At 40.0% G+C, this 26,141-nt stretch overlaps 1 protein-coding gene across 2 annotated transcripts in view; it reads left to right on the top strand.

The window, feature by feature from the left end:
* Positions 1-4,841: 4,841 nt before the first annotated feature.
* baiap3 (BAI1 associated protein 3) overlaps positions 4,842-26,141 on the top strand; it is a 101,522-nt gene continuing 80,222 nt past the window's right edge. Inside the window, exons 1-2 of one of the 2 annotated variants that reach the window (XM_057860724.1) lie at positions 4,842-5,046; positions 25,910-26,052. In XM_057860724.1, the coding sequence (XP_057716707.1) occupies positions 25,919-26,052 (134 nt within the window). In that variant the 5' untranslated portion in view covers positions 4,842-5,046; positions 25,910-25,918. Of the gene's footprint in view, positions 5,047-25,909; positions 26,053-26,141 lie in introns of those variants that run through there. The other variant, XM_057860725.1, reaches the window with a different exon arrangement.

Raw genomic sequence — 26,141 nt, 5'->3', positions numbered from 1 at the left:
AATACACGAACACTTTATTAGGTACGAATGCACAATTTAAAATTAATACAAAATAGCTCTTACAAAAATATGTGGAATAAATGAACAGAATCATAAGTATTCATTGTGTTCTCACAGTCAGCGTCAAGTGCATTTGAGACAAAGTTGGAATTACCCCTTGAACTTTACATTCATGTTTTTCAAGAACCGTATACACTGCTGGCCAAAAGTATTGGCACCCTGCAATTCTGTCAGATAAGGCTTAATTTCTCCCAGAAAATGATGGTAATTACAAATGCTTTGGTAGTAATATCTTCATTTATTTTTGCTTGCCATGAAAAAAAACACAAAAGAGAATGTAAAAAAAAAAAAAAAATCATTATCATTTTACACAAAAACTCCAAAAATACCGTACAAAAGTATTGGCACCTGATGTGGCAAAATGTTACATTATGCTTTTGTGATGTATGATTGCTTCTGTGACATAGATTGTAACAACTTCTATTGTTTTTCACCTTGTTCCCATAGTTAGGAAACACGCTTGAGAATCTCACGAGATAACTTGTTTTGCACCATAGTATTGTTTTACTACACGCCTGGGTCCCATAGTTACACGCCTGGGTCCCATAGAGATAACTTGTTTTGCATCCATAATATTTACCATTTGTTGGCATCTGTTGCAGCACAGCTCATTTGTCCCATGTGAAAAGCCCTTTATCAAGGGGCTGAACCAAAAGTAGCTTAAATGTTTGTGATTGGACGGGGCCGTGCCGCTCGAGGGCGGAAGTTGGCCTCTCCGCCTTCGGGGGGCGTGTCCCTGCAAAAACCGAACATTTCCGGGCGACCAGTGAAGTCCGCTAGTGGATTAAGTACGGATCGCCCAGCTTTTGTCCTTTTGACGCTTTACTGGAGTGTTGTTGGCTTCCCACTCGTTTGTCACGGTAAGCGGTTTTCATTTTTAAGGGACAACTAGTTGTGCTGTAACGTAACGCGGGGATTCTGAGATTGACTAACTCAAATCTAGCATCACGTTACCATTTGTTTGCTTGTTTTTGATATCTGTTTGCTTGCTTTTGTGGGATTGTAATCAATAAATCTAATTTATTCTGCATTTTCTAATCAATAAACATCATCTATTGAGCAAAAGTGTGCCTGTTACTGATTCACCGTAAACCTGGAAATTTCAGAAAACAGCACCCTTTGAAAAATCATGTGATGCTTCTCTAATTTGTGGATTTAACAGCACCTGTTACTTACCTGTGGCACATAACAGGTGGTGGCAATAACTAAATGACACTTACAGCCAGTTAAAATGGATTGAAGTTGACTCAACCTCTGTCTTGTGTCCTTGTGTGTACCACATTGAGCATTGAGAAAAGAAATAAGACCAAAGAACTGTCTGAGGACTTGAGAAGCGAAATTGTGAGGGAGCATGGGCAATCTCAAGGCTACAAATACATCTTCAATGACCTGAATGTTCCTATGTCTACCGTGCACAGTGTCATTTGTAAGTGTAAAGCCAATGGCACTGTGGCTAACCTCCCTAGATGTGAACAGAAAAGATAAATTGACGAGAGATTTCAACGAAAGATTGTGCAGATGGTGGAGAAAGAACCTTGACTAACATCCAAATTCAAGCTTTCCTGCAGTCCGAGGGTACAACAGTGTCAACCCGTACTATCCGTTGGCGTCTGAATGAAAAGGGACTCGATGGTAGGATACCCAGGAAGCCCCCACTGCTTACCCAGAGACATAAAAAGCCAGACTGAAGTTTGCCAAAACTTACCTGAGAAAGCCAAATAAAGTTTTGGAAGAATGGTCTCTGGTCAGATGAGACAAAAGTAGATCTTTTTGGGATAATAATACATAAAGTTTACAGGGAAAAAAACGAGGCCTTCAAAGAAAAGAACATGGTCCACTCAGTCAAACATGGCAGAGTTTCCCTGATGTTTTGGAGTTGCTTTGCTGTCTCTGGCACTGGACTGCTTGACTGTGTGCATGGCCTTATGCAGTCTGAAGACTACCAACAAATTTTGAAGCATAATGTAGGGCCAAGTGTGAGAAAGCTGGGTGTCCCTCAGAGGTCATGGGTCTTCCAGCAGGACAATGACCCAAAACACACTTCAAAAAGCATTAGAAAATGGTTTGAGAGAAAGCACTGGAGACTTCTAAAGTGGCCTGCAATGATTCCAGTCCTGAATCCCATAGAACACCTGTGGAGATATCAAATCTCAGAGACCTGGAGCAGTTGGCCAAAAAAAAAGGTCTAAAATTCCAGCAGAGCATTGTAAGAATCTCATTGATGGATACCAGAAGCGGTTGTTCGCAGTTATTTTGTCTAAAGGTTGTGCTACCAAGTATTAGGCTGAGAGTGCCAATAGTTTTGTTCGGCCCATTTTTGGAGTTCGTATAAAATGAAATAGATTTTTTTTTTTTTTTTTTAATTCTTTGTGTTTTTTATTGCAAGCAAAATAAATGAAGATATTACTACCAAAGCATTTGTAATTGCAATTATTTTCTGGGAGAAATTGAGCATTATCTAACAGAATTGCAGGGGTACCAATACTTTTGGCCAGAAGTGTATAAGTATTACGTGTTAGATATGCATATAGTTCAAGTACCCACACCAAGCAGACAATAGAGTGATACAGTAAGTGCAATACAAAATTGATGGCTGGTATAGGACAGTTTTGGCGTTGTGCCATTTTAAGATGACGATCTTAGTCAAGATGCAATATGCATCAGTTTCCAATCAATCAAATCATGACGGATAAATAAAATAATTAGTCACAAGCAATTAAAGAGCGTGCACATGAGAACAGGTCACATATAAATAACCTCTTCACTTGGTATTCAAGCAGGCAGAGGGAGCCAGCTGGGGAACTTCTCTCATGATGTGTCCATGGAAACAAGGCAAAGAGGGGGGAAAAGTGTCATGCTTCATGTTATTTTGCCTTGGATTATGTCAAAATGTTGCAAAATTATAAAGGGAAACCAATCGTTTTTTTTTTTTTTTAATGCAGCCAAAAGAGTCTTCGGGTGGTTCTCTTCCTCGTGGGTACGCCTGTCAATCACAGCTCAGGCCGGCAACATTGGGGAAGTGCCACATGTTCGAGGAGGTCCTCAAACACCGGCAAGAAACCAGAGGCAACCCATCAGAGGTTTTGATTTGAATTAAATGTGATGATTAAAATAGTGAAGACTGGGTTCGTTTGAAATTGTTAACATAGCCTATTATCCACTTGAATATGTACTAACTACTCAACATGCTTCTATATTGTTTTGACCTTCACATGCAAGTGTTCAGTGCTTTAGCGTCGTTGTTAGTGGTATTTGAATGAAAACTTAATGAGTAATATTTTTACTATGCAGTACTATATTTAAAATCAAATAAATGAAATCATATAAGCTACTCATTTTATTTTTTTTAAGTTCTCTTATTTTTATTTTCCATCTAATCGCAAGACACAAATGCGACTCGTTCCACCGCATTCTATTTACCATTTGCTGGAATAGTTTCTGGGGCTATTTTTTAAATTCAATAGCAGAGAGTGCAGACATTTATTTGAAGGCATCATTTAATTAAAACTATTAGATTATTTAGTTAAACTTGTCAATTGTGTGAGGGCAGAGCAGCTCTGCTCTCTCCTGATTGATTAAGAATTACAAATCATGTCCATCTATTGACAAAGCACCCACCTTTTAACCAAGCCATGATGTCTTATTTGAGGATGGCAAACAGATTTTTGGGGCTACTATGAAGTGCTATGATGTTTTACCAATAATTGTATCATGAAGCCCCATTTGTGCGGGACTGGCACATATGAATTAATTTTCTCCAAGCTGCATCTCTATTGCTTTGTGATGAAAAAACGTCAGAAATTGCATATAGAGCAAGGAGAGGCACCTCTCGACTGAAAGCATATAATTATGTCCCCTGTGTCTATACAAAGCACTTCCACACACGCTTGTGCATCCTTATACTCAGACAGGTGATCAATATGCCTTACGCTAGGATGTAATGTGAATATGTTGGTGTTGGTGTTATACTTATATAGTAGCGTCTTATTTGGCAGATTGGCATATGCTGTGTATTGTGTGACAATGGCACAATAGAGTTTAACATTATCTGAATCACATTATTGTTTTTCAGCTAAATGTTAATTGATTCTCCATTGGCCAAAAAAGTTAAGAATCGAAATTTAGAGGCATACCATGACATTAAGTTCTATCTTAATACTAATATAATGATACAAGATTCACAAAGGACGAACGTCAAACCCCTTAAGGTCTAAGACACCTTTTTTAGAGTCCTAATTAGATGTCTGACAAAAAAAGTTTTTCTCTGCCTGAAGTGGGTGGCGGTATGAAACTTTTGATGAGTTAAAAGGGCAGAATAAAGTTAAAAGTACATGAAAGTCACTGTGACTGATGTCCAAGACCTGCACTTGCTGTCTGGTTTGAAGAGAAAAAGCCTCCTCAGTCATCCCTCAGCAACAGTCAAATGGTGCGTTCAGGTTCATATGGAAGATGCCGTTATTTGGGAATTTCATTCAAACACCTTTATTTTACCATACGGGAACAAATAAACACGCGTTTTCTGTTATTCTGAGCGGCAAGCGAGCAAAATAACATGTACTTTTGAACACATGGGAAGAAAAGATTTGCTACTTTTGAATTTTTGGGTCAAAATGCAACAAATCATCTTATAGAAATTCCATGCCAACTAATACAAGAATCATTTTTTTCCGTCAAATCGTCACACTCGTAAATCTGACCCCCCCTTAAAACTGGTATTCCCCACACTCTTTGGGGGACTTAAACTTCCCATTTCACTTCCGATGCCCATATTTGGTCGCTCATCTGGGGAAAACGTGAGCTTGCCAAAACGTCTCGAAGGTCTAAAATGAGATTTTCTGTGTCGCCTGTCTCAAGAAAAACATCAAAATCTTCACTGGCAAGTTGGTAACACTCTCGAACCGAGTCATTGTGCCGCGGAGAGCAACTCGGAGCCGCGGCGACAAAACATTTTGAGAGTGCACAACTGCCCGGAGGAGACTCACACAGGTAAGCTAAACTGGACGTTTCGTCTTCTATTTAATTGCCCAAAACGACTTGATTCACGTTGATTTTTATGTCAAAACATATTTTTAAGACGAGTTTTTCTTTTGTTATCTTACATTCCTATCACTAGTTATGAGCTTTATTGATTGTCACCTGTTGAGCTATTGAAATAAAAATTGAGTTTAATTAAAATGAATGTAAAGTTCACCTATGACAACAAATACATATATGGTTGATAATGGAATGTTCATGCAATATTGGTGAAACGATATAATATTTTGTGCATGCTAATATGTCCTCAATAACCAAAAAGTTTAAATTTATTGTGATTATGATAGTGGGGAAAACTGACATATTGAAATGTACTTTTTTAATTTTAATTTTTTTGCTGCCCCCTCCCCCTTTCACCCCCATTCTGCTTTTATAAATTCCTTGTGTATTGATGTTTGGGAAATTAAAACTCTGTTACTATATTTCTATAATTTACATCTAGATGCACGTTGTGCATCATCTCTTGATGGGAGACGTGTTATTTGGTCAAGGGATGAGGAAAAAAAACTGCTACAATGTGTTTTGAAGTGCAGCCAATAATTCCATATACCGGCTGAAATCAAACAATGCAGATAGATACACAGGTGGGCAGTGATAGAATGCAACTGTTTGCAACATGTGCGCACAAGACTGAAATCTCCATACCTAAAAATATCATCTGATTTGCAACTTTCTCGTTTTACCATTCGAAGCTGTCTGAATCTGCTTTAGACTCATCCCCACACACCAATTAGTTGTGAATTAATCACTGCCAACCTTTTTTTAATCATATTGTGCATCAGTCTTATTTATAGTGATGCATAGTGTTTTGTTCTCTCTGGCACTCAAAGAGGCACCACAACAATATTGCTGGGAAGTACGCTTTTAATTACAGCTTGAGGGAATGGCCTTGTCTCATTTTCTTGAAGTATAAAGGGTGAGTTATTTCCAAAGTATTGGGGATAAGAGTGTGTGAGGAGTGACAAGGCCTTGTGTAATTTTTGATCGTCACATAAACTGTAGGGTGTCTGCCTCGTCAGGCGATGTGTATAAGAGCTCACAATTCTACTGGATTTTCCACGCCGGATCAATGGTCGAGCCAAATCAGCTTTCAGGTGCTTCGAGCACACAGCTACTGGGAGCTTTTGAGAATAGACTGACTGGATTTCTCTTTATTTTCTCTCTCTGTCAGCTCTGAAGTGGCGTACGCACATACCACTCATTCGACTAAACATTGAGATTTGTGTGCCCCTTCCAATCAAAGTCAGTAAGGGCTCGATTGTCCGATGTTGCTGAGAGATTAGCCTGCACAATTATGGCGGTGTGGAATTAAGAGTGGTATTTGCTCCTAGATCTGATTGGATAACAGCTGGGGCTGACAGAACTATTGAACCATTTCAATATTTCTGATCACAAATGCTTGTCCTCTGTGATCAAAACGTAAAATTGGAATGGTAGCCAATAAGGAAACTGCCTGAAGCTAACACAGTTGCCAAACACGAACAGATGAACAACTGGTTGTGCTGAGGGTTTGTATAAACTGTTGTCACAATGGACCGGTAGTCTGGTGTGAGTGTCTGGGCATGAGTTGACGCCAAAAGAACCTCCTTGCCAGTTTCCATGTTTTTTATTGGTGTGTTTGACTGTTTATCTAGTATACTGAATTGCTTTAAGTTCATCAGTGAGAGCAGCTCACCTTTCCCACATCGAATGTCTTAAAGCAACACTAGGTCATTTTTCCACCTTTATAAAATATTTTCATAACAATTGTGATGATATGTCGTCAGGCAACTAGTTGAAGGACACCTCTTATACAGTGGGGCAAATAAGTATTTAGTCAACCACTAGTTGTGCAAGTTCTTCCACTTGAAAATATTAGAGAGGCCTGTAATTGTCAACATGGGTAAACCTCAACCATGAGAGACGGCATGTGGGGAAAAAACCCCAGCAAATCACATTGTTTAATTTTTTTTTTTTTTAATTTATTTGCAAATCATGGTGGAAAATAAGTATTTGGTCAATACCAAAAGTTCATCTCAATACTTTGTTATGTACCCTTTGTTGGCAATAACGGAGGCCAAACGTTTTCTGTAACTCTTCACAAGCTTTTCACACACTGTTGCTGGTATTTTGGCCCATTCCTCCATGCAGATCTCCTCTGGAGCAGTGATGTTTTGGGGCTGTCGTTGGGCAACACGGACTTTCAACTCCCTCCACAGATTTTCTGTGGGGTTGAGATCTGGAGACTGGCAAGGCCACTCCAGGACCTTGAAATGCTTCTTACAAAGCCACTCCTTTATTGCCCTGGCTGTGTGTTTGGGATCATTGTCATGCTGAAAGACCCAGTCACGTCTCATCTTCAATGCTCTTGCTGATGGAAGGAGAGTTTCACTCAAATCTGTTGATACATGGCCCCATTCATTCTTTCCTTTACACAGATCAGTCGTCCTGGTCCCTTTGCAGAAAAACAGCCCCAAAGCATGATGTTTCCTCCCCCATGCTTCACAGTGGGTATGGTGTTCTTCGGATGCAATTCAGTATTCTTTCTCCTCCAAACATGAGAACCTGTGTTTCTACCAAAAAGTTTTATTTTGGTTTCATCTGACCATAACACATTTTCCCAGTCCTCTTCTGGATCATCCAAATGCTCTCTAGCGAACCGCAGACGGGCCTGGACATGTACTGGCTTCAGGAGGGGACACGTCTGGCCTTTGTTACTGTGGTCCCAGCTCTCTGTAGGTCATTCACTAGGTCCCCCCGTGTGGTTCTGGGATTTTTGCTCACTGTTCTTGTTGTCATTTTGACGCCACAGCGTGACATCTTGCACTGAGCCTCAGATCGAGGGAGATTATCAGTGGTCTTGTATGTCTTCCATTTTCTAATAATTGCTCCCTCAGTTGATTTCTTTACACCAAGCGTTTTACCTATTGCAGATTCAGTCTTCCCAGCCTGGTGCAGGTGTACAATTTTGTCTCTGGTATCCTTCGACAGCTCTTTGGTCTTGGCCATAGTGGAGTTTGGAGTGTGACCGACTGTGGTTGTGGACAGGTGTCTTATATACCGATAATGAGTTAAAACAGGTGCTATTAATACAGGTAACGAGTGGAGCCTCGTTAGACCTTGTTAGACCTCTTTGACAGCCAGAAATATTGCTTGTTTGTAGGTGACTAAATACTTATTTTCCACTCTAATTTGGAAATAAATTCTTTAAAAATCAAACAATGTGATTTTCTGTTTTTTTTCCACATTCTGTCTCTCATGGTTGAGGTTTACCCATGTTGACAATTACAGGCCTCTCTAATCTTTTCAAGTAGGAAAACTTGCACAAATGGAGGTTGACTAAATACTTATTTGCCCCACTGTATATCTTGAGGGGGTCTGTATCGCTTTCACTGGCACTAATTCACTTTGAGGAGGGTGGCAGGAACCCTGCCACACAAAAAAAACTAGAAATGTTGCTGCTTTACGGCATACGTCACTTACAACCTTTCCCCATTCATTATAAATATGGAAGTCTATGCGAACGCTTTTGCCTGAATTCTGCAAAGATGGCAGAGCAACAAAAGAGACAAAAAGTTTTGTCTGAGGAGGAAAATAAAGGGAGGCTACTAGGATAATCAAGAATAAACATTGCCCCGGCCTTCACTTGCTGGCGTGACGACTGTCAACGCTGACGAGTTCGGGTGGCTTGGGGGGGTTAGCTACACGGTTGCTAACCATCATATGCTATTTTTTAGCCACAACTGGAATCATTCCCTTCTTACTATTCAGGATTCACACAGCCGCTGGAAACAGAAATGTCGTTTAATCTATCTGCATGCGACCGGGACATTTATTTTTGATTGATTGATGATTTTACGACACTGTGTGGGTGTACGCTGGTCCTCATGGGAAACGCAGTTGTCCTTAAGGCAAAACACTACCGCTTTTGTCCGCCAGCATCGCTAAAATCGACCAAAACTGAAAAGTTGCATAGTGTTGATTTAAAGTGCCTGTGACACGAAAAAACATTTTTATTTCATAATACACGTGGTATTTTATGCTCCTGAATGAAACGGACCACTTGGATGTGTGAAGAAGCGATCGATATATTTATTAAATTTTTTTAATCCCGCGCTACGAAAATGACACTTCCGGCTTCAATCTTGCATTGAGGAAGAGGGCGCTGTGACGTGTACGGAGGAAGGAGTCCTCCTCACGAAATACAGTGCCTTGCAAAAGTATTCGTCCCCCATGAACCTTGCAACCTTTCGCCACATTTCAGGCTTCAAACATAAAGATATAAAATTTTAATTTTTTGTCAAGAATCAACAACAAGTGGGACACAATCGTGAAGTGGAACAAAATTTATTGGATAATTTAAACTTTTTTAACAAATAAAAAACTGAAAAGTGGGGCGTACAATATTATTCGGCCCCCTTGGAACTATATTTGGTAACCAAAGTGGCTATACAATGCCATTTTCAATTGATCAGTAGCGCAAGATCTCGACATTTGTTCGATTTATAGTAGTATTGGTCTTAATCAGAGGTGGACAAAGTAGCCAAACATTTTACTCATGTAAGAGTAGTGTTACTTCAAAATAATATGACTCAAGTAAAGGTACAGTACAAGTAGTCATAAAAAAAATTACGAAAGGACTTTTAAATTCTTTGTAAGCTATTGTATTGTGCTGTATTATTTAGAGATGTCCCCCCTTGAACCTTGCAACCTTTCGCCACATTTCAGGCTTCAAACATAAAGATATAAAATTTTAATTTTTTGTCAAGAATCAACAACAAGTGGGACACAATCGTGAAGTGGAACAAAATTTATTGGATAATTTAAACTTTTTTAACAAATAAAAAACTGAAAAGTGGGGCGTACAATATTATTCGGCCCCCTTGCGTTAATACTTTGTAGCGCCACCTTTTGCTCCAATTACAGCTGCAAGTCGCTTGGGGTATGTTTCTATCAGTTTTGCACATCGAGAGACTGACGTTCTTGCCCATTCTTCCTTGCAAAACAGCTCGAGCTCAGTGAGGTTGGATGGAGAGTGTTTGTGAACAGCAGTCTTCAGCTCTTTCCACAGATTCTCGATTGGATTCAGGTCTGGACTTTGACTTGGCCATTCTAACACCTGGATACGTTTATTTTTGAACCATTCCATTGTAGATTTGGCTTTACGTTTTGGATCATTGTCCTTTTGGAAGATAAATCTCCGTCCCAGTCTCAGGTCTTGTGCAGATACCAACAGGTTTTCTTCCAGAATGTTCCTGTATTTGGCTGCATCCATCTTCCCGTCAATTTTAACCATCTTCCCTGTCCCTGCTGAAGAAAAGCAGACCCAAACCATGATGCTGCCACCACCATGTTTGACAGTGGGGATGGTGTGTTCAGGGTGATGAGCTGTGTTGCTTTTATGCCAAACATATCGTTTTGCATTGTGGCCAAAAAGTTCAATTTTGGTTTCATCTGACCAGAGCACCTTCTTCCACATGTTTGGTGTGTCTCCCAGGTGGCTTGTGGCAAACTTTAAACGAGACTTTTTATGGATATCTTTGAGAAATGGCTTTCTTCTTGCCACTCTTCCATAAAGGCCAGATTTGTGCAGTGTACGACTGATTGTTGTCCTATGGACAGACTCTCCCACCTCAGCTGTAGATCTCTGCAGTTCATCCAGAGTGATCATGGGCCTCTTGGCTGCGTCACTGATCAGTTTTCTCCTTGTTTGAGAAGAAAGTTTGGAAGGATGGCCGGGTCTTGGTAGATTTGCAGTGGTCTGATGCTCCTTCCATTTCAATATGATGGCTTGCACATTACTCCTTGAGATGTTTAAAGCTTTGGAAATCTTTTTGTATCCAAATCCGGCTTTAAGCTTCTCCACAACAGTATCTCGGACCTGCCTGGTGTGTTCCTTGGTTTTCATAATGCTCTCTGCACTTTAAACAGAACCCTGAGACTATCACAGAGCAGGTGCATTTATACGGAGACTTGATTACACACAGGTGGATTCTATTTATCATCATCGGTCATTTAGGACAACTTGGATCATTCAGAGATCCTCACTGAACTTCTGGAGTGAGTTTGCTGCACTGAAAGTAAAGGGGCCGAATAATATTGCACGCCCCACTTTTCAGTTTTTTATTTGTTAAAAAAGTTTAAATTATCCAATAAATGTTGTTCCACTTCACGATTGTGTCCCACTTGTTGTTGATTCTTGACTAAAAAATTAAATTTCATATCTTTATGTTTGAAGCCTGAAATGTGGCGAAAGGTTGCAAGATTCAAGGGGGCCGAATACTTTTGCAAGGCACTGTAGCCGTACTGTTTTATGAGAAGGACTAAGGATTCAGCTGATTTTGCGGATTAATACGTTTATTTTTCCCATCACACTAGCCAAACGGCTGCAGAAAAGTCTTGCTGAACGAGGGAGAGGCGTTTGCGCCTTTTTGGGGTTTCAAAAGGTTCCCATTCACCTGTGGATATTGGCCAAAACAAGCCCTAGTACTGTGGGACCATGGGACCTACGAGGAAATGAGTAAACATCATGTTTTGTATTATGTCAAATACTGGGATCATTTTAATATGTAGGTGGCTGACATGGTCCTTGTCCCCTCGGCCGACGACCGGCGGCTTGTCGCCCCCCCCGCCCCCTACCGGGAGAGCAATATACTCGGCTTATTGCCCTCTTCATGTGCCGGGTGTTCTCTCAAATTTTCTGACCGATCAGAAATTGCAACTTTTTGTTAAAAATAGCTGCGAATACAGCCATTACAAAGTAAACACTACAAACTTTCTTTAAATAAAGGACTACTTACGTTTGATCATGGATGGGCATGAAAAAAGCTCTCCTCATACACATTAGCTGCACATGTTAGTTGCACAACAACTGCAGCTGGTCTCGTATGACTCTCTGTTAACATTTTCTTCGTGTAGTAAAGCATTATTTTGCCATATTCGTGTTGACCATTTGGCAGCTACATTCTCCTCCGATGTCGGCCGGTTTGTTCGGCGGTCATTGTCCAGCTGCTTCTCTGGCGAACTCTCCTGTCCGTAGAAGCAGGGGAACGAGCTGTAAATTGCTCTCCGCCGGGCGGGTTTCCAATCGGCAAAGACAATTGACAACCCAGTCGTCATGTGAAATGATCCGGGCCATTTATGTGTGATTTTCCGCTTCGAAGACATTGAAACATCACTCTGTTCGGGTTAGCATGTCGGCTAGCTGTCACGCCTCTTGGTTTGTTTACATTCTCCGAAGCTGGGGAAGGGAAATGACATAAGCCCGATTTAGGTGGCATAAAACATTAATTAATATTCGGGAGGTGCGACAGTAAAGGTGAAGTCGACAGTTTTTACCATTATGGAGTAATTTTGCCATGTCGTTCTGAATAAATGAATTTTTATTATTTCATATTCCATTTAGCACAAAACTGTTATTTGTCACGACCATGCCATTTATTTAGCTATTGGGGTAAAAAACTTGGATAAAAAGAATATCCTGTAAAAATATTGGAGTAGGGAGACTGAAACAATGACATTTTGCGGCTCTCTTCGTCGCGTTTTCCTCGTTCTGAATAATTCCCCATCAACGGGCTGACTGGTCCTTCTCAAGCCATTTATTTAGCTATTGGGGAAAAATACTTGGATAAAAATAATATCCTATAAAAATATTGGAGTAGAGAGACTGAAACAATGACATTTTGCGGCTCTCTTCCTCGCGTTTTCCTCATTCTGAATAATTCCCCCTCAATGGGCTGACTGGTCCTTCTCAAGCCATTTATTTAGCTATGGGAAAAATACATAGATAAAAAGAATATCTTGTAAAAATATTGGAATAGAGAGACTGAAACAATGACATTTTGCGGCTCTCTTCATCGCGTTTTCCTCGTTGTGAATAATTCCCCCTCAATGGGCTGCATACTAAATCAGATGAAATCGTGACTCCGCTGACGTCATCCACCTGTTGGGGACGCTAGAGCCCTATAATGGTAGGCGTGGCTAACCGGCAGATTAAAAGACTAATTTCTCATCATCTGCGCTTTGCTAAATTGTTGTATATAGTCAAATCGTCTCAAAATAGGATTCTAATTCACATAATAATACTATTTAAGACTTTTTTTTCCTCCTGTCGTACGCACTTTAACTCATTCATTGCGAGGTGTTTTTATTAAAGAAGGGTTACCGATTTTTACACGCACACCTTGATCAGTGCTGATTCACTGCATGGTTAAACGTCAGTAGCTGCGTCATGTTAAAGTTTTGATTGTACCAAATTTTCTGGATGCGCTGTGGCAGTGTAAGTATAGTATAGTGAGGTATAGTGAAGTATAGTGAAAAATAGCAACATCTGCTTTGCTTTGGATACTCACTATCTTGAGGTAGTAGGAAAGTAGGCTAATTGCCACATATTTGCTCTAAAGAAAATTTAAAAATGCTCCCTTTGTGCCCTTTGTAACTGACAAAAGTGCAACTTAAATTTTAAGAAGTAAATAAGCTCAGGCACCTCTGCGACTCTAATGAGAGTACAGAAAATGAATGCATACATAAATAGAAGCAACTCAAATTACCTACCGTATGTTTCATGATACCCTGATGACAGGGTTTCCCCTAGGATTTTTTTGAAGCTGTGGTGGTGGGCTGCATCGGAATCGGACCGCCTCACCATGTCGTGCCACGGCAAAAAAGAAGAAGAACCATAACAACGATAAATTTGAAATATGTCATTAGCAAGGCAAATGTCGTAGCTCTCAGCTAGGGTACAAGTACTTAAAATGCGTAGCTGATTAACAGCTACGTTACCCTACGTTATTATATGACTTTTTTTCTCGTAGCAATAGTGTGACTTACATCTCGTAGTCCAGGGTTCGGCAACCCAAAATGTTGAAAGAGCCATATTTGACCAAAAAAGCAAAACTGATGCAGTATGTCTGGAGTCGCAAAAAATTTAAAGCCTCTCACAAGCCCTATAAATTTATAATGAAAGCAACACTGGCTGTATGTATGTATAAGCTACGTATATTAGCCTACTATCAAAATGACTAATGTGATGATTAAATGTTTATTTTCCCTACAGTGGATCCTCAAGAGAATGACGCACCACATGACTACCTGTACCATGTGTTGTACGATGCCACCTCAAGTTTAACTTCATTACAATATTAATGAATTGAAAGAATGTTTGGTCATGGTTGTCCTCCTACAGAAACCATATTAAAACAAAAAATATATTTCCCTCCCTACAGCTACAGGGAGCCACTAGGGCAGCGCTAAAGCGGCTCTAGAGCCGCGGGTTGTAGACCCCCGTCTTAGTCCTTCCTTTTCCTTTTATTTGGTCTTAATACTTACTACATTACCACAACAATAATAGTCCTTCTGTTAACAGACCCATTTCAAGGAGTAAGGGGAAAATTCTAATAGCCGTGTAAAGAGTTTTACTAGTTCCGGTGAGAAGGTGAAGTTTTTTTTGTGTTATTGTTCGTGAACTACTTTTCCACACAAACGCACATCGAGGTACTATTAACTTCGCAAGGAGAGGTATGAGAGCCATTTTTCGAGTGTCCCAGAGCTCGCGAACCTTGAAATAAAGCACATTTTTCAAAGTTTCATCAGTCGTGATTGCGTATATCCATTTTCCGAAACAGCCTGATAGCACAGATATAAGTACGCTTGCACCTCGTTGTTGAAGTTAGTGCGGCGGCGCTCCGAAAATAGAGCAAGGCCGTGCCTCTCGGCGCAAATTCATTCAAACTTAGTCTTCTGTCCAAGATGGCCGTCCACCGCTCACTTTCGCCGAAAAGTCCGATCCAAACTACTGTAATGCCCGGGATATGGGGAAGAAGGAGAGTAGTCTGTATTGGCTTACCCACTTTATTGTGGTAACAATAATAAAGAAAAACAAAATAACAGCAGGCTGCCGCAACATGCGACCGCTGTCTCTCGCTATCTTGCCCGTTCTCCCATTCTTTCTACTCGCTTCGCCCTGGGTCACATCTGCCCAGTCTGATGGTGTCTTAAGGCGGTAGCGCTTAGTTACGGACATTACAATACACAATGAATAGGTTGCCGCTGAACAATTCACACTTGACTGCCGCTAGTTTGAAACAGCCTTAAAGAAATTTAATAACACAAAAAAAAAAAAAAACTCATTTGCAGGGCGTGGCGGCTTTTATTTTGGTGTGGTGGTGCGCCACTGGTCTCTATGTAAGGGAAACCCTGACGAGCTGCAGCAGTAACACATTATTAACAGCCTGTTGCAAATTCATTTACTGTAACTTTCAGTCTATACGCAAGCCGCACCTGATTATAGGTCACACCTACAGACGGAACGGGAATCTGTGGTTGAGCAATGGTAGTACGAGTGCTCGTAGTGTATTTTCTTTTTGTTTTTATTATAATTTTTACAATAAACGTGATTGAAGTGTTGTTGTCCAGTCTAGTCCCCTACAAATGAGTAAGTCTGATCGGTACAGTAAATACTGTAAACTCAATCTAAAAAAGTAAATAGGCATCACGTCATGCCCAAGTCGCACGCATGCCATTAAAGTACTGGTACTTTTCCCCAATGTCCGAAAGCCTCGAGCTGGGTAGATTCCAGGTCACCTTACCCGGTAATGTTTCGGTATATTGTGTCTGGAAGCTGCTTTAAAGAGGGGATGTGGTCCATAGGTTTCCAGTACTAATATCTGAACCGGCCTAATTGTTGGAGATGACAGAAGCGCATGGTATCTGTTCATGGTCATTGCAGCGAATGAAGTTCTCCACCTCAAGTTGTCGTCAATCATTGGCAGTAAAATTGCAAATGAGTCTGTTACTCAGACTTTATCACACGTGAACCCCTACACAATTGATGGCACCTTCAAGGGTGTTTAGCATCTGCTTTAATCCACCTAGACATGAAAAGTAGCCCAGTCTTAGAAGCCCTAAAGAGGGCCTCTATATGTCCAACTGTGTGTAGGTTTGGCTACGTTTAGGAAAGCCCATTAGGACATCAAGGCTCCTCTGCTGGCCTTTAGTGAAATTCCATTTACCTGTATTTACTAGCTCCTTTTCCTCTACCGTTACCATAGCGACACTCAGTGAGGCGCCTTTGGCTGCCGGGCTCATTGGCTTGCACAGTAGAGACACCGGTAGGCGAACAGCTCCCTGGCATGCCATCGGCACGATGTATGGAGAAAGACATTTACTTGGCCTTGACTATGTTTCCCTAGCAGCTACTTAAACCCCCAACCCAACATGCCACCCCACACAAATTGCCGTCCCTACCAGTGAGACCCGTTTTGTCACCACAGAGGGGGAATACGGTTGGTGGAGGTCCATGGTTGTAATTAAAATTAGTTCAAATGGGTGGATGCTTTTTGTTGTCGCATGTTGCCTGTCAACACGGGCCACGCTGCCAATGTAGTAACGCTTTCTGCTGGGTGTGTGACCCCATCCACATTGCAGCGGAGAAAACATTTTCACTTTCAACGATACGCTCGGGGAATCTTCGTGAAGATGCCGTCAAGTCACGACGATTGCCCAGCCGAGCGTTAAAAACATTCAACCTTTCTCCACTTGGAGAGGCAGAAAATGGACATGCACTTAGATGTGGTATTACTCACAAACTGGACTCGTGCTTAGAGATAATGTTAAAATTGTTTGTTGGTGTGAACATAATGCAGCCTAATGAAAAAAAAAGAAAAAATGGAAAACTCGATACGCTGCTACAACAGTGGTCCACAACCTTTTTCTTAAACACCAACATCTAAATAACACTTTTTTTCAAAGACTATGGGGAGGTACAGCAGTTGTAGGTGTGTCGTTGTACTTTGTAAGTTCCCACACTGAACATTTGTGAGCTATTTCTCTAAAAACGGGCACAAATACAATTTTAGGGTGCAAACCGCAACGTGAAGGTTTCTGAGGTGCGTGTTTATTCATAAATTGTTAAGAAAATATATTTGATAAAATACAAATATTGTCTCCACATCAAAATCCCATTCTAATAATGCGAGAAGCATTTGGTTGATGGTAGAATAGCTCACATTTTAGGTGAGGAACAGAAAACTGTATACAGTGGGGCAAATAAGTATTTAGTCAACCACTAGTTGTGCAAGTTCTCCCACTTGAAAATATTAGAGAGGCCTGTAACTGTCAACAAGGGTAAACCTCAACCATGCGAGACAATGTGGGAAAAAAAAACAGGAAATCAGATTGCTTGATTTTTAAAGAATTTATTAGCAAATCATGGTGGAAAATAAGTATTTGGTCAATACCAAAAGTTCATCTCAATACTTTGTTATGTACCCTTTGTTGGCAATAACTGAGGCCAAAAGTTTTTTCTGTAATTCTTCACAAGCTTTTCACACACTGTTGCTGGTGTTTTGGCCCATTCCTCCATGCAGATATCCTCTAGAGCAGGGATGTTTTGGGGCTGTCGTTGGGCAACACAGACTTTCAACTCCCTCCACAGATTTTCTATGGGGTTGAGATCTGGAGACGGGCTAGGCCACTCCAGGACCTTGAAATGCTTCTCACGAAGCCACTCCTTTGTTGCCCTGGCTGTGTGTTTGGGATCATTGTCATGTTGAAAGATTTTCACTCAAAATATCTTGATACATTCACACAGATCAGTCTTCCTGGTCCCTTTGCAGAAAAAATGCCCCAAAGCATGATGTTTCACAATGGGTATGGTGTTCTTCGGATGCAATTCAGTATTCCTTCTCCTTAAAACACGAAAACCTGTGTTTCTACCAAAAAGTTCTGTTTTGGTTACATCTGACCATATCACATTCTCCCAGTCCTCTTCTGGATCATCCAAATGCTCCCTAGCGAACCGCAGACGAGCTTGGACGTGTACGGGCTTCAGCAGGGAGACACGTCTGGCAGTGCGGGATTTTAGTCCCTGGCGGCGCATTGTGTTACTGATAGTAGCCTTTGTTACTGTGGTCCCAGCTCTCTGTAGTTCATTCACTAGGTCCCCCCGTGTGTTTCTGGGATTTTTGCTCAGCGTTCTTGTTATCATTTTGCATCTTGCATGGAGACCCAGATCGAGGGAGATTATCAGTGGTCTTGTATGTCTTCCATTTTCTAATAATCGCTCCGATAGTTGATTTCTTTACACCAAGTGTTTTACCTATTGCAGATTCAGTCTTCCCAGCCTGGTGCAGGTCTACAATTTTGTCTCTGATGTCCTTCGACAGCTCTTTGGTCTTGGTCATAGTGTAGTTTGGAGTGTGACTGACTGAGAGTGTGGACAGGTGTCTTCTGTACTGATAATGAGTTAAAACAGGTGCCATTAATACAGGTAACGAGTGGAGCCCAACAGGTGCCATTAATACAGGTAACGAGTGGAGCCTCGTTAGAAGACGTTAAACCTCTTTGACGTCAGAAATCTTGCTTGTTTGTAGGTGACCAAATACTTATTTTCCACTCTAATTTGGACATAAATTCTTTAAAAATGAAAAAATGTGATTTTCTGTTTTTTTTTTCCACATTCTGTCTCTCATGGTTGAGGTTTACCCATGTTGACAGTTACAGGCCTCTCTAATCTTTTCAAGTAGGAGAACTTGCACAATTGGTGGTTGCCTAAATACTTATTTGCCCCACTGTTTATTCCTCATTTGTGCTTAAGCCACATGCTACAAATTAAAAGCTACTCAACTTTATTATCAGAAACCACCTTTTGTGGCGGAACTAAGTAGCTACCATTTAAATGGGATTCCGACAACAGCAATTCTGACAACTCTCCTTATCACTAACATGGGTTGTTTTTGCCCCTTATCTGCATTTCCTTTATAATGCTGTTTTTATCGGAACTGGAGAAATTTTCCACTGGTTTCTCTCGGCGAGATGCACTTAAAATGACCCATTCGTGCTATGTGGCAGAGAAGATGCAACACTTGAGGCTAATGGAGTGGATGCTCCGTGCGGGTGGCAGATATAAGCATTATGGATCGATAAGGCTCGGGCCCCAAATGCAACTTGCACAACCTCATGTTTGACTTGGTCCAAGGAAGCGAGTCGGCTAATTAATTCAACTGTTGCACTAACAATGTGTGTGCAAAACATTGTGCTGCAGAGATCCAATGAAAAATATGCCTCTTTCTAAATGTATAATTGTTAAATTAAACAGCAAAATTTACCAAGTCAATACTTAGTCAATCAGGTCTTTCATAAATTTCATCTAAGCAAGTCCTAAAATTGGTGAGTCTTTCAAAACTTGTGACACGACACCCATCACATCTGGCAATCAGAAATCTAATTTGCGTAGATTTCTAGTCTTCAACTAATGTTGTGACTTCTGAGTTTGTGAATGACTTCCTTTTGATTCGATTCAGACCAAAGCAATCCGGTTAATCATATTCATTCACTAATCTGTCCACTTTCCCCTTCTGATAATTGTTCTCCATTACACTTGGCTAATAGTAGCAGCCATTGTTCTGCTTTAAGTGCCTCCGCCTGAGGCCCGTCTCTCACCAAGCTTCACAGACATGCCCTGTCAACTTTTTAAGAGTGTTAGACCGAGTCGGGCCGACTGTGTGGAACTGCATCTCCATCAATCAAGCTGGCTCTTTTGTGCATCTTGTCAGCTATCTTTTGTGAGCTTGCTCTTTCTCACCTCTCTCGCTTCGCAGCCTCGCAAAAACGGCTTTGCGAGACGCGCAGGTTTCGCTGAAACCACAGGTCTAAGTGCTCCATTACTACTGAAAGCCTAAAATCCGATTCTGATTACCTATTGGGCTGAAATTTGCCATGATTGATTAACATGGGGGTAAATGATGTCCAGTAACCACTTTTTAAGTTGCCCGATTCCACTCTGAAGTAGACATGTGCCGATTACCAGTTTCAAGGTATACCGGCGTATGAAAACGTCAAGGTTTCAAAACCGCAAAATTTTTGGGTCATACCGTCCCTAAGGTATTAGCTATTTTTTATGCCCCAAAAATACATGGAGTAATCCCTCGCTTGCAGCTGTAAAGCTCAACACTCCCCCACCGGTTGTTGCTAAGTGTCAGTGAGTCAGCTATGCTACATGACGGCTGGAGGGGGTGAAACTCCTGAAGTTTTTCCTCCATCGAGGAAATGAAAACGAACAATGTTACAGACGGCCACGGTTTAGAGGAGGAGGGCCAACCGACATGTACATAAAACACGTTTGCGGAGGGTGGCTGCTAAGGAAGCCATAACTCCGATATGATTTCGCATTAAACAAAAGGAAGCAATACCGCCGATATGATTTCGCATTAAACAAAAGTAAAGGTTTGTAAACACTGTCATGTTTCCCACAGCTACGAGAGTTAACTCTAGCGTGTTTAGTACGTCTAGCGGTGGTAAAATGTGGTGTTTTTTTCTCTCTGGCAACTGTCTGTGTTGAGAAAGAAAATGTGTGTATAATGTAAACATGATACGAGTCTTACAGACGTGCTTTTTATGAAAAATAATTCAATTATTTTTGTTTTGATGCTAACAATATTGAGCTGTGGGTTTAGGCTTACCTGAAGGACTGCATTTATCTTAATTTTATTTAGAATATTTTAGTTATTATTTTTTAAATTTTTTAAAATTAATTTTACTTACCGGTAACACTATAATTAGTTATTATTTTTGTTATTTTTAAAATTAATTTTACTTACAGGTAACACTATAATTATGTTCCAATTTGCTAATATGTTTTGAAAAAATAAAATCCTGTTCAATGGTGAATTTTTTGTTTGTTTGTTTGTTTACCCAGATACAGATACAGTATATCAAAGTAACACATTTTAGAGCTGTAATTACAATACTGTGATGCCGTGAAACCATGATATTTTGTCTTATCGGCACATGCCTACTCTGAAGTTGCCTGATTTCCTGTTTTTATATTTCACACTATGCCATGTGAGCAAGACTTTCGAATTGTGCCACATGTAACCACGCAAACATTATGTTGAATGGTGGCCGTTAAGAGGGTATCCTCCTGTGACATTTACAGGAGGTGATTATTAATGGACTTCGATGAATGAATTAAGCAAATGTGACCAGCAGTTACAATCCATGTGAAAGCTAAGTACTGTCTGGGATTTACGCCGCGGGAATTTATAAATCTTCAACCTTTTGTCGAAATTAATATTTTAAAAAGTGTGGATATGCTTAGGTAATACCATAACGTAGTCCTGGGATTATACATTAACACTTATAGTTTTCTTCTTTCCCTTTCAGCTTAAGGTTTTGACTCAGGCCAACGTGAGCCAATTTATGAAATATCATTTATTGATATTGCGAGGAAAATGCGGGGTGCACTCACCGTCTTGCGCCGCTCGGCTTCATTAAATCCATCTGACTTTATTTGAATCAATTCTGCGGAGAGCTGTCATGTTATGAAGGTTACATAACTCTGTTAGTCTTGAAAGACAACCTAGAAGTGGAAATTAAAGTGAAGGTTGTGGCAAGTGAATGCTGAGAAAAATGAAGTGCTTCTGCAAAAATATTGCAACGATTGTAAACTAATGTATCTTACTCTTTGTGTCACTATCAGAAATTTTATTATTCCCATAAAGACAATTTATATGATTGTGGCGAACTAAAGATGCTCATACATTGTACAATTTTAGAAGTAATTTAAAGTCACTTATATGAAACAGAGATTACTGCAAGTACTCACACAGTATTGTACATTCAGGTTATTTTTTCCCTCTAAAGTCCACTGAGGAGCTTATTTTTAAATTTTACAATATGATATAAAACATGTTAGCCACCTGTTGAGCCACGTGACAGAACAATCTTTAATGTGCAAAAAGTTAGTAGGAAATCATATGTGAAAAGAAAACGGATGGCTGCTATAAACAAGCCTCTGTTCATCCCTTATTAATCAAGCAAATTTAGTCAAATCCACATTCCTGATTATCATAGATATTAATTCCACTAAACTCCGACAGGTTAGAGCTGCACCATGAAACTTGTACGTCCTCCAGGTGTCCCTGAGAAATTAATTTAAATGTCCAGATGATTTTTCTCAGCAATGAGCTAAATGAGCATGAATGTCAATCAAATACTTGGCCGACACCATAGACGGGTGTCCACTTCCTGATGTGGGATCTGGCAAAGAGGGGAGGGGCTCAGCTGCAATAGAAGGTTACCAAGGTGATCATAACTGGCAAATGAAACACACTGGCCATAGTGATGCCCCGAGCCGATAGTCAGTAACTGTATCTGCACCCAATACGGCTATTTTTTTGAGTATTGGACCGTAAACGGCTGGCATCTGATCCAGTTTTCACTTGTGTTCAGCACCATCACACTTTTCGGCTTCTGTAAATCAAACCACTAAGCAAAGGGTCGGCAACCCAAAAAGTTGAGCCATATTGGACCAAAGAAAAACAAAAAAAAAATATGTCTGGAGTCACAAAAAACTAAAAGCCTTGTATCGAGGTGCAACAATTAATCGATTAATCGACAACTAATCGATTAGCAAATGAATTGACAACTATTTTCAGAACAGATTATTTGTTTAGGATCTTCTTCACCTTAAACTTGTCTAAATTCTAGAAATCATAACATACATATAACTTTTCAGTTGTAAAAGTTATCAGATTTGTTCAGTCAAAGTAGGACATAAACAAAAATCTGCTTTTACTTTGGAAAACAACAATTCACATTTTTGCCATTCCTTACTGGCTAAAATAACTTCTGAATAAGGCTGCAACAACTAATCGATTAAATCAATTATTAAATTAGTTGCCAACGAATTTGTTGTAGACTACAGTTAAGTCAGGAAGCTGAAATAAAATATTATTTTTGAAGGAAAAAGTCATCCATTTTGTCTTCATTGTTACTTACAACATGGTTAAGACAACTTCAAGGTAAATTGTGAAGGTAATTAAAAAAAGTGACATTTATCCGATTAATCGTTTATCGTCCGATTAATCGATTATGAAAATAATCGTTAGTTGCAGCCCCAGCTTTATATAAGCCTTATAATGACGGCAACACATGCTGTATGTATCGTTATTATATTCAGGGATGCACATATTTTTTTTGCCCAGGTTCTCAGAGGAGGACCTGGAGATGTGACTTGGTCCTCATTGAGCTTGGGAGCCGACCCGCCTGATGCGATAAAATTATGACAAGCTTTACTTAGAGCCAATTACCTTTATTTAATTATATTAACAATTAATGCTTGATTAACATCAACTGGCACAACAAAATTACCATTACTTTGAAGTGAAATGTAAAGAAATAAACATAAAAGCACTACTAATTCAAAATAAAGGGCATTATGCGGCTCCCACATTAACTCCAAGCCTTTGTAAAAGTGGGATGTCCTCCTCATAAGAGCTCATTGAACGTGCATGTTTAGCTTTGTGAAATGGGAGCAAAAACACGTTAGTAAGCGCATGGCGATGTCCTTCATTAACTTTCCGTTTCCGCCACTTGTCCATAGGGCGAATGGGGTGCTGTCTGACATCGATAGTTTGCATAATTGCCACATGCTCTGTTTTTTTCGTGCTTTTCAAAGTTTGGATGGCTGAAATTCTTTGACCCTACATAAAATGCGCTGCTCTTATCAGCGACATTGGGATTCTCACGGCAAATTTTGTACCACATTTCCGTGCGAGCATCATTTGCTTCTAGCCATGGTACCTCCTGCAGCCACTTTTCAGCAAAAGTCCTTTTTTTCGGTAGCTCCGGTGTCATTGACTGTGCACGACGCCCAATCCATTTAGACTGGGAACGTTCGTTTATTGGAAACAAGCATTCACAGTCATTCTGTCCGATTTTCAGGGCATTTGCAGGTAATTTCCTGTTGAGTTTGAGTCACTGCCTATTCATTTGGGTGATTCCCAGGTCACTTCCTGTTCTGTAACTCAAAGCAAACAGGAAGTAACCAATGAAATACCCCAAAATCAACAGAAAGTAACTGAAAATCAACAGGTAAATGACCTTAAATGGCCCAAAATTACGTCATTGCCTGGCATTGGCTGCCACTGACGGCTATAGACGTTCAATCCGTTTGAAGTGGGAGGGATGGCAGCAAATGAACGAATGTTCATTCACTGCCACCCTCCCAGTTCAAATGGATTGGACGTCTACTAGTGATAAACTCATTCCAATTCACAGCAGAATCTTGTTTTTTTCTGTTTATTAGTTGTTTGTAGAATATCCTACAATGATTTCCTGACCAATGTATCGATAATCGTTGTATCGCCATATCGTCAGATCATCGTTATCGTGAGCTTTGTATCGTATCGTATCGTGACGTACCAAGAGGTTCACACTCCTTGTTATAAAAGCAAAAGTGTAATATTTGTAAACAGAGCATTTCTTGAGGAGCTACCAGCAGTTCTCACTTTAATACAAAAAATGTTTTGTCATTCACTGGTTTAATTTTTTATTTGCATTATTTTACTGGTGTAAATGTACTTACTACAAGTGTCAGATCGGTATTAGATTGGTATTGGTAAAACGTATCTTGAAAAAAATCGAATCACATTGGAAGTAAAAAAAATCAAAAAACACAAGTAACAAATGGACATGACACTGTGCTGTCATTTTAATCTGTTTGAGCGGGGCATGTGCGTTAAATGCGTCAAATATTTTAACTAGGGCTGTCATAACGATTAAAATTTTTAATCGAGGTAATCACAGCTTAAAAATTAATTTATCGTAATTAATCGCAGTTCAAACCATCTATAAAATATGCCATATTTTTCCGTAAATTATTGTTGGAATGGAAAGATAAGACACAAGACGGATATATACATTCAACATACTGTACATAAATACTGTATTTTTTATTATAACAATAAATCAACAAGATGGCATTATTAACATTCTGTTAAAGCGATCCATGGATAGAAAGACTTGTAGTTCTTAAAAGCTAAATGTTAGTACAAGTTGTAGAAATTTTATATTAAAACCCCTCTTAATGTTTTCGTTTTAATAAAATTTGTAAAGTTTTCAAACAAAAAATAAACTTGTAGCTCACCATTGTTGATGTCAGTCATTACACATTGCTGAAACCCATAAAATCAGTCGCACCCAAGCGCCAGCAGAGGGCGAAAAAACACAAGTAACAAATGCACATGACACTGTGCTGTCATTTTAATCTGTTTGAGCGGGGCATGTGCGTTAAATGCGTCAAATATTTTAATGTGATTAATTAAAAAAATTAATTACCACCCGTTAATGCGATAATTTTGACAGCCCTAATTTTAACGTGATTAATTAAAAAAATTAATTACCGCCCGTTAACGCGATAATTTTGACAGCCCTAATTTTTTGCTTTTGCTTTTTTTTTTTTCTACTGGCTTTAATGTCTTGTGTGTGTCAGTACCCAGATATTGAAGTGGACCCGCAAATTTGCTATATGCTGAGATGATGATAATGATAGAATCAAACTTTTCAACTGCATGATTACAGGCTCCAATGACTTTGCAAACACCTTTCTGTGCTCTATATGATGGCGGTTTAGTGTTTTACACACACTATTCATCTCAACTTTGTTTAATAAAGAATATAGCAGAGCTGTCATAGTGCTAAACATAAATATTAAACAAATAGAATAGACGCCACGTATGCATCAAAATTCATGAAAGCATAAAACACAACCAATGAGAAAATGTTAATGGAAAACATTTACGATACTACTGGCGGGATCAATGTTTCGTCTCGACAGCTTGTCAATCCCAGTGACTTCAGCTTCATGACAGCAGCAGCAGCCGAAGGAGGTACTGCTTGGGGGCGTCCTCAGATGATTTGTCACATTCTTACTTTGTCCCAGCTTTGGGAGGCACAAGCCTCGCAATGCCCAAGAATGTATCAATGTAAAGTAAATAAAACCTGACACATTGTCTCTGAATCACTTGTCACCCTCCTTGTCCTTTGGGGCCAACAGTGTAACGCCATGACGACGCTGCTCGACCTGAAGAGTAGCGTCTTGCGCCAGGTGCAAAGGAGCCAGTCGCTCAGGACTCGCAGGGAATCACCGCCTGCTGCCGGTAGCCCTCTCTCCAACTGCCCAGAGCCCTTATCCCGAAGGTGAGTCAAAAGGGAACACATGGATACTCAAAGTTTTGGCCTGACAAGTATACATTGCTATAAAACAGGGGTCCCCAACCTTTTTTGCA

This window comes from Corythoichthys intestinalis, chromosome 16 (genome assembly GCF_030265065.1).
Source record: "Corythoichthys intestinalis isolate RoL2023-P3 chromosome 16, ASM3026506v1, whole genome shotgun sequence".
NCBI lineage: Eukaryota > Metazoa > Chordata > Actinopteri > Syngnathiformes > Syngnathidae > Corythoichthys > Corythoichthys intestinalis.
This window is presented reverse-complemented; position numbering and strand designations above follow the sequence as displayed.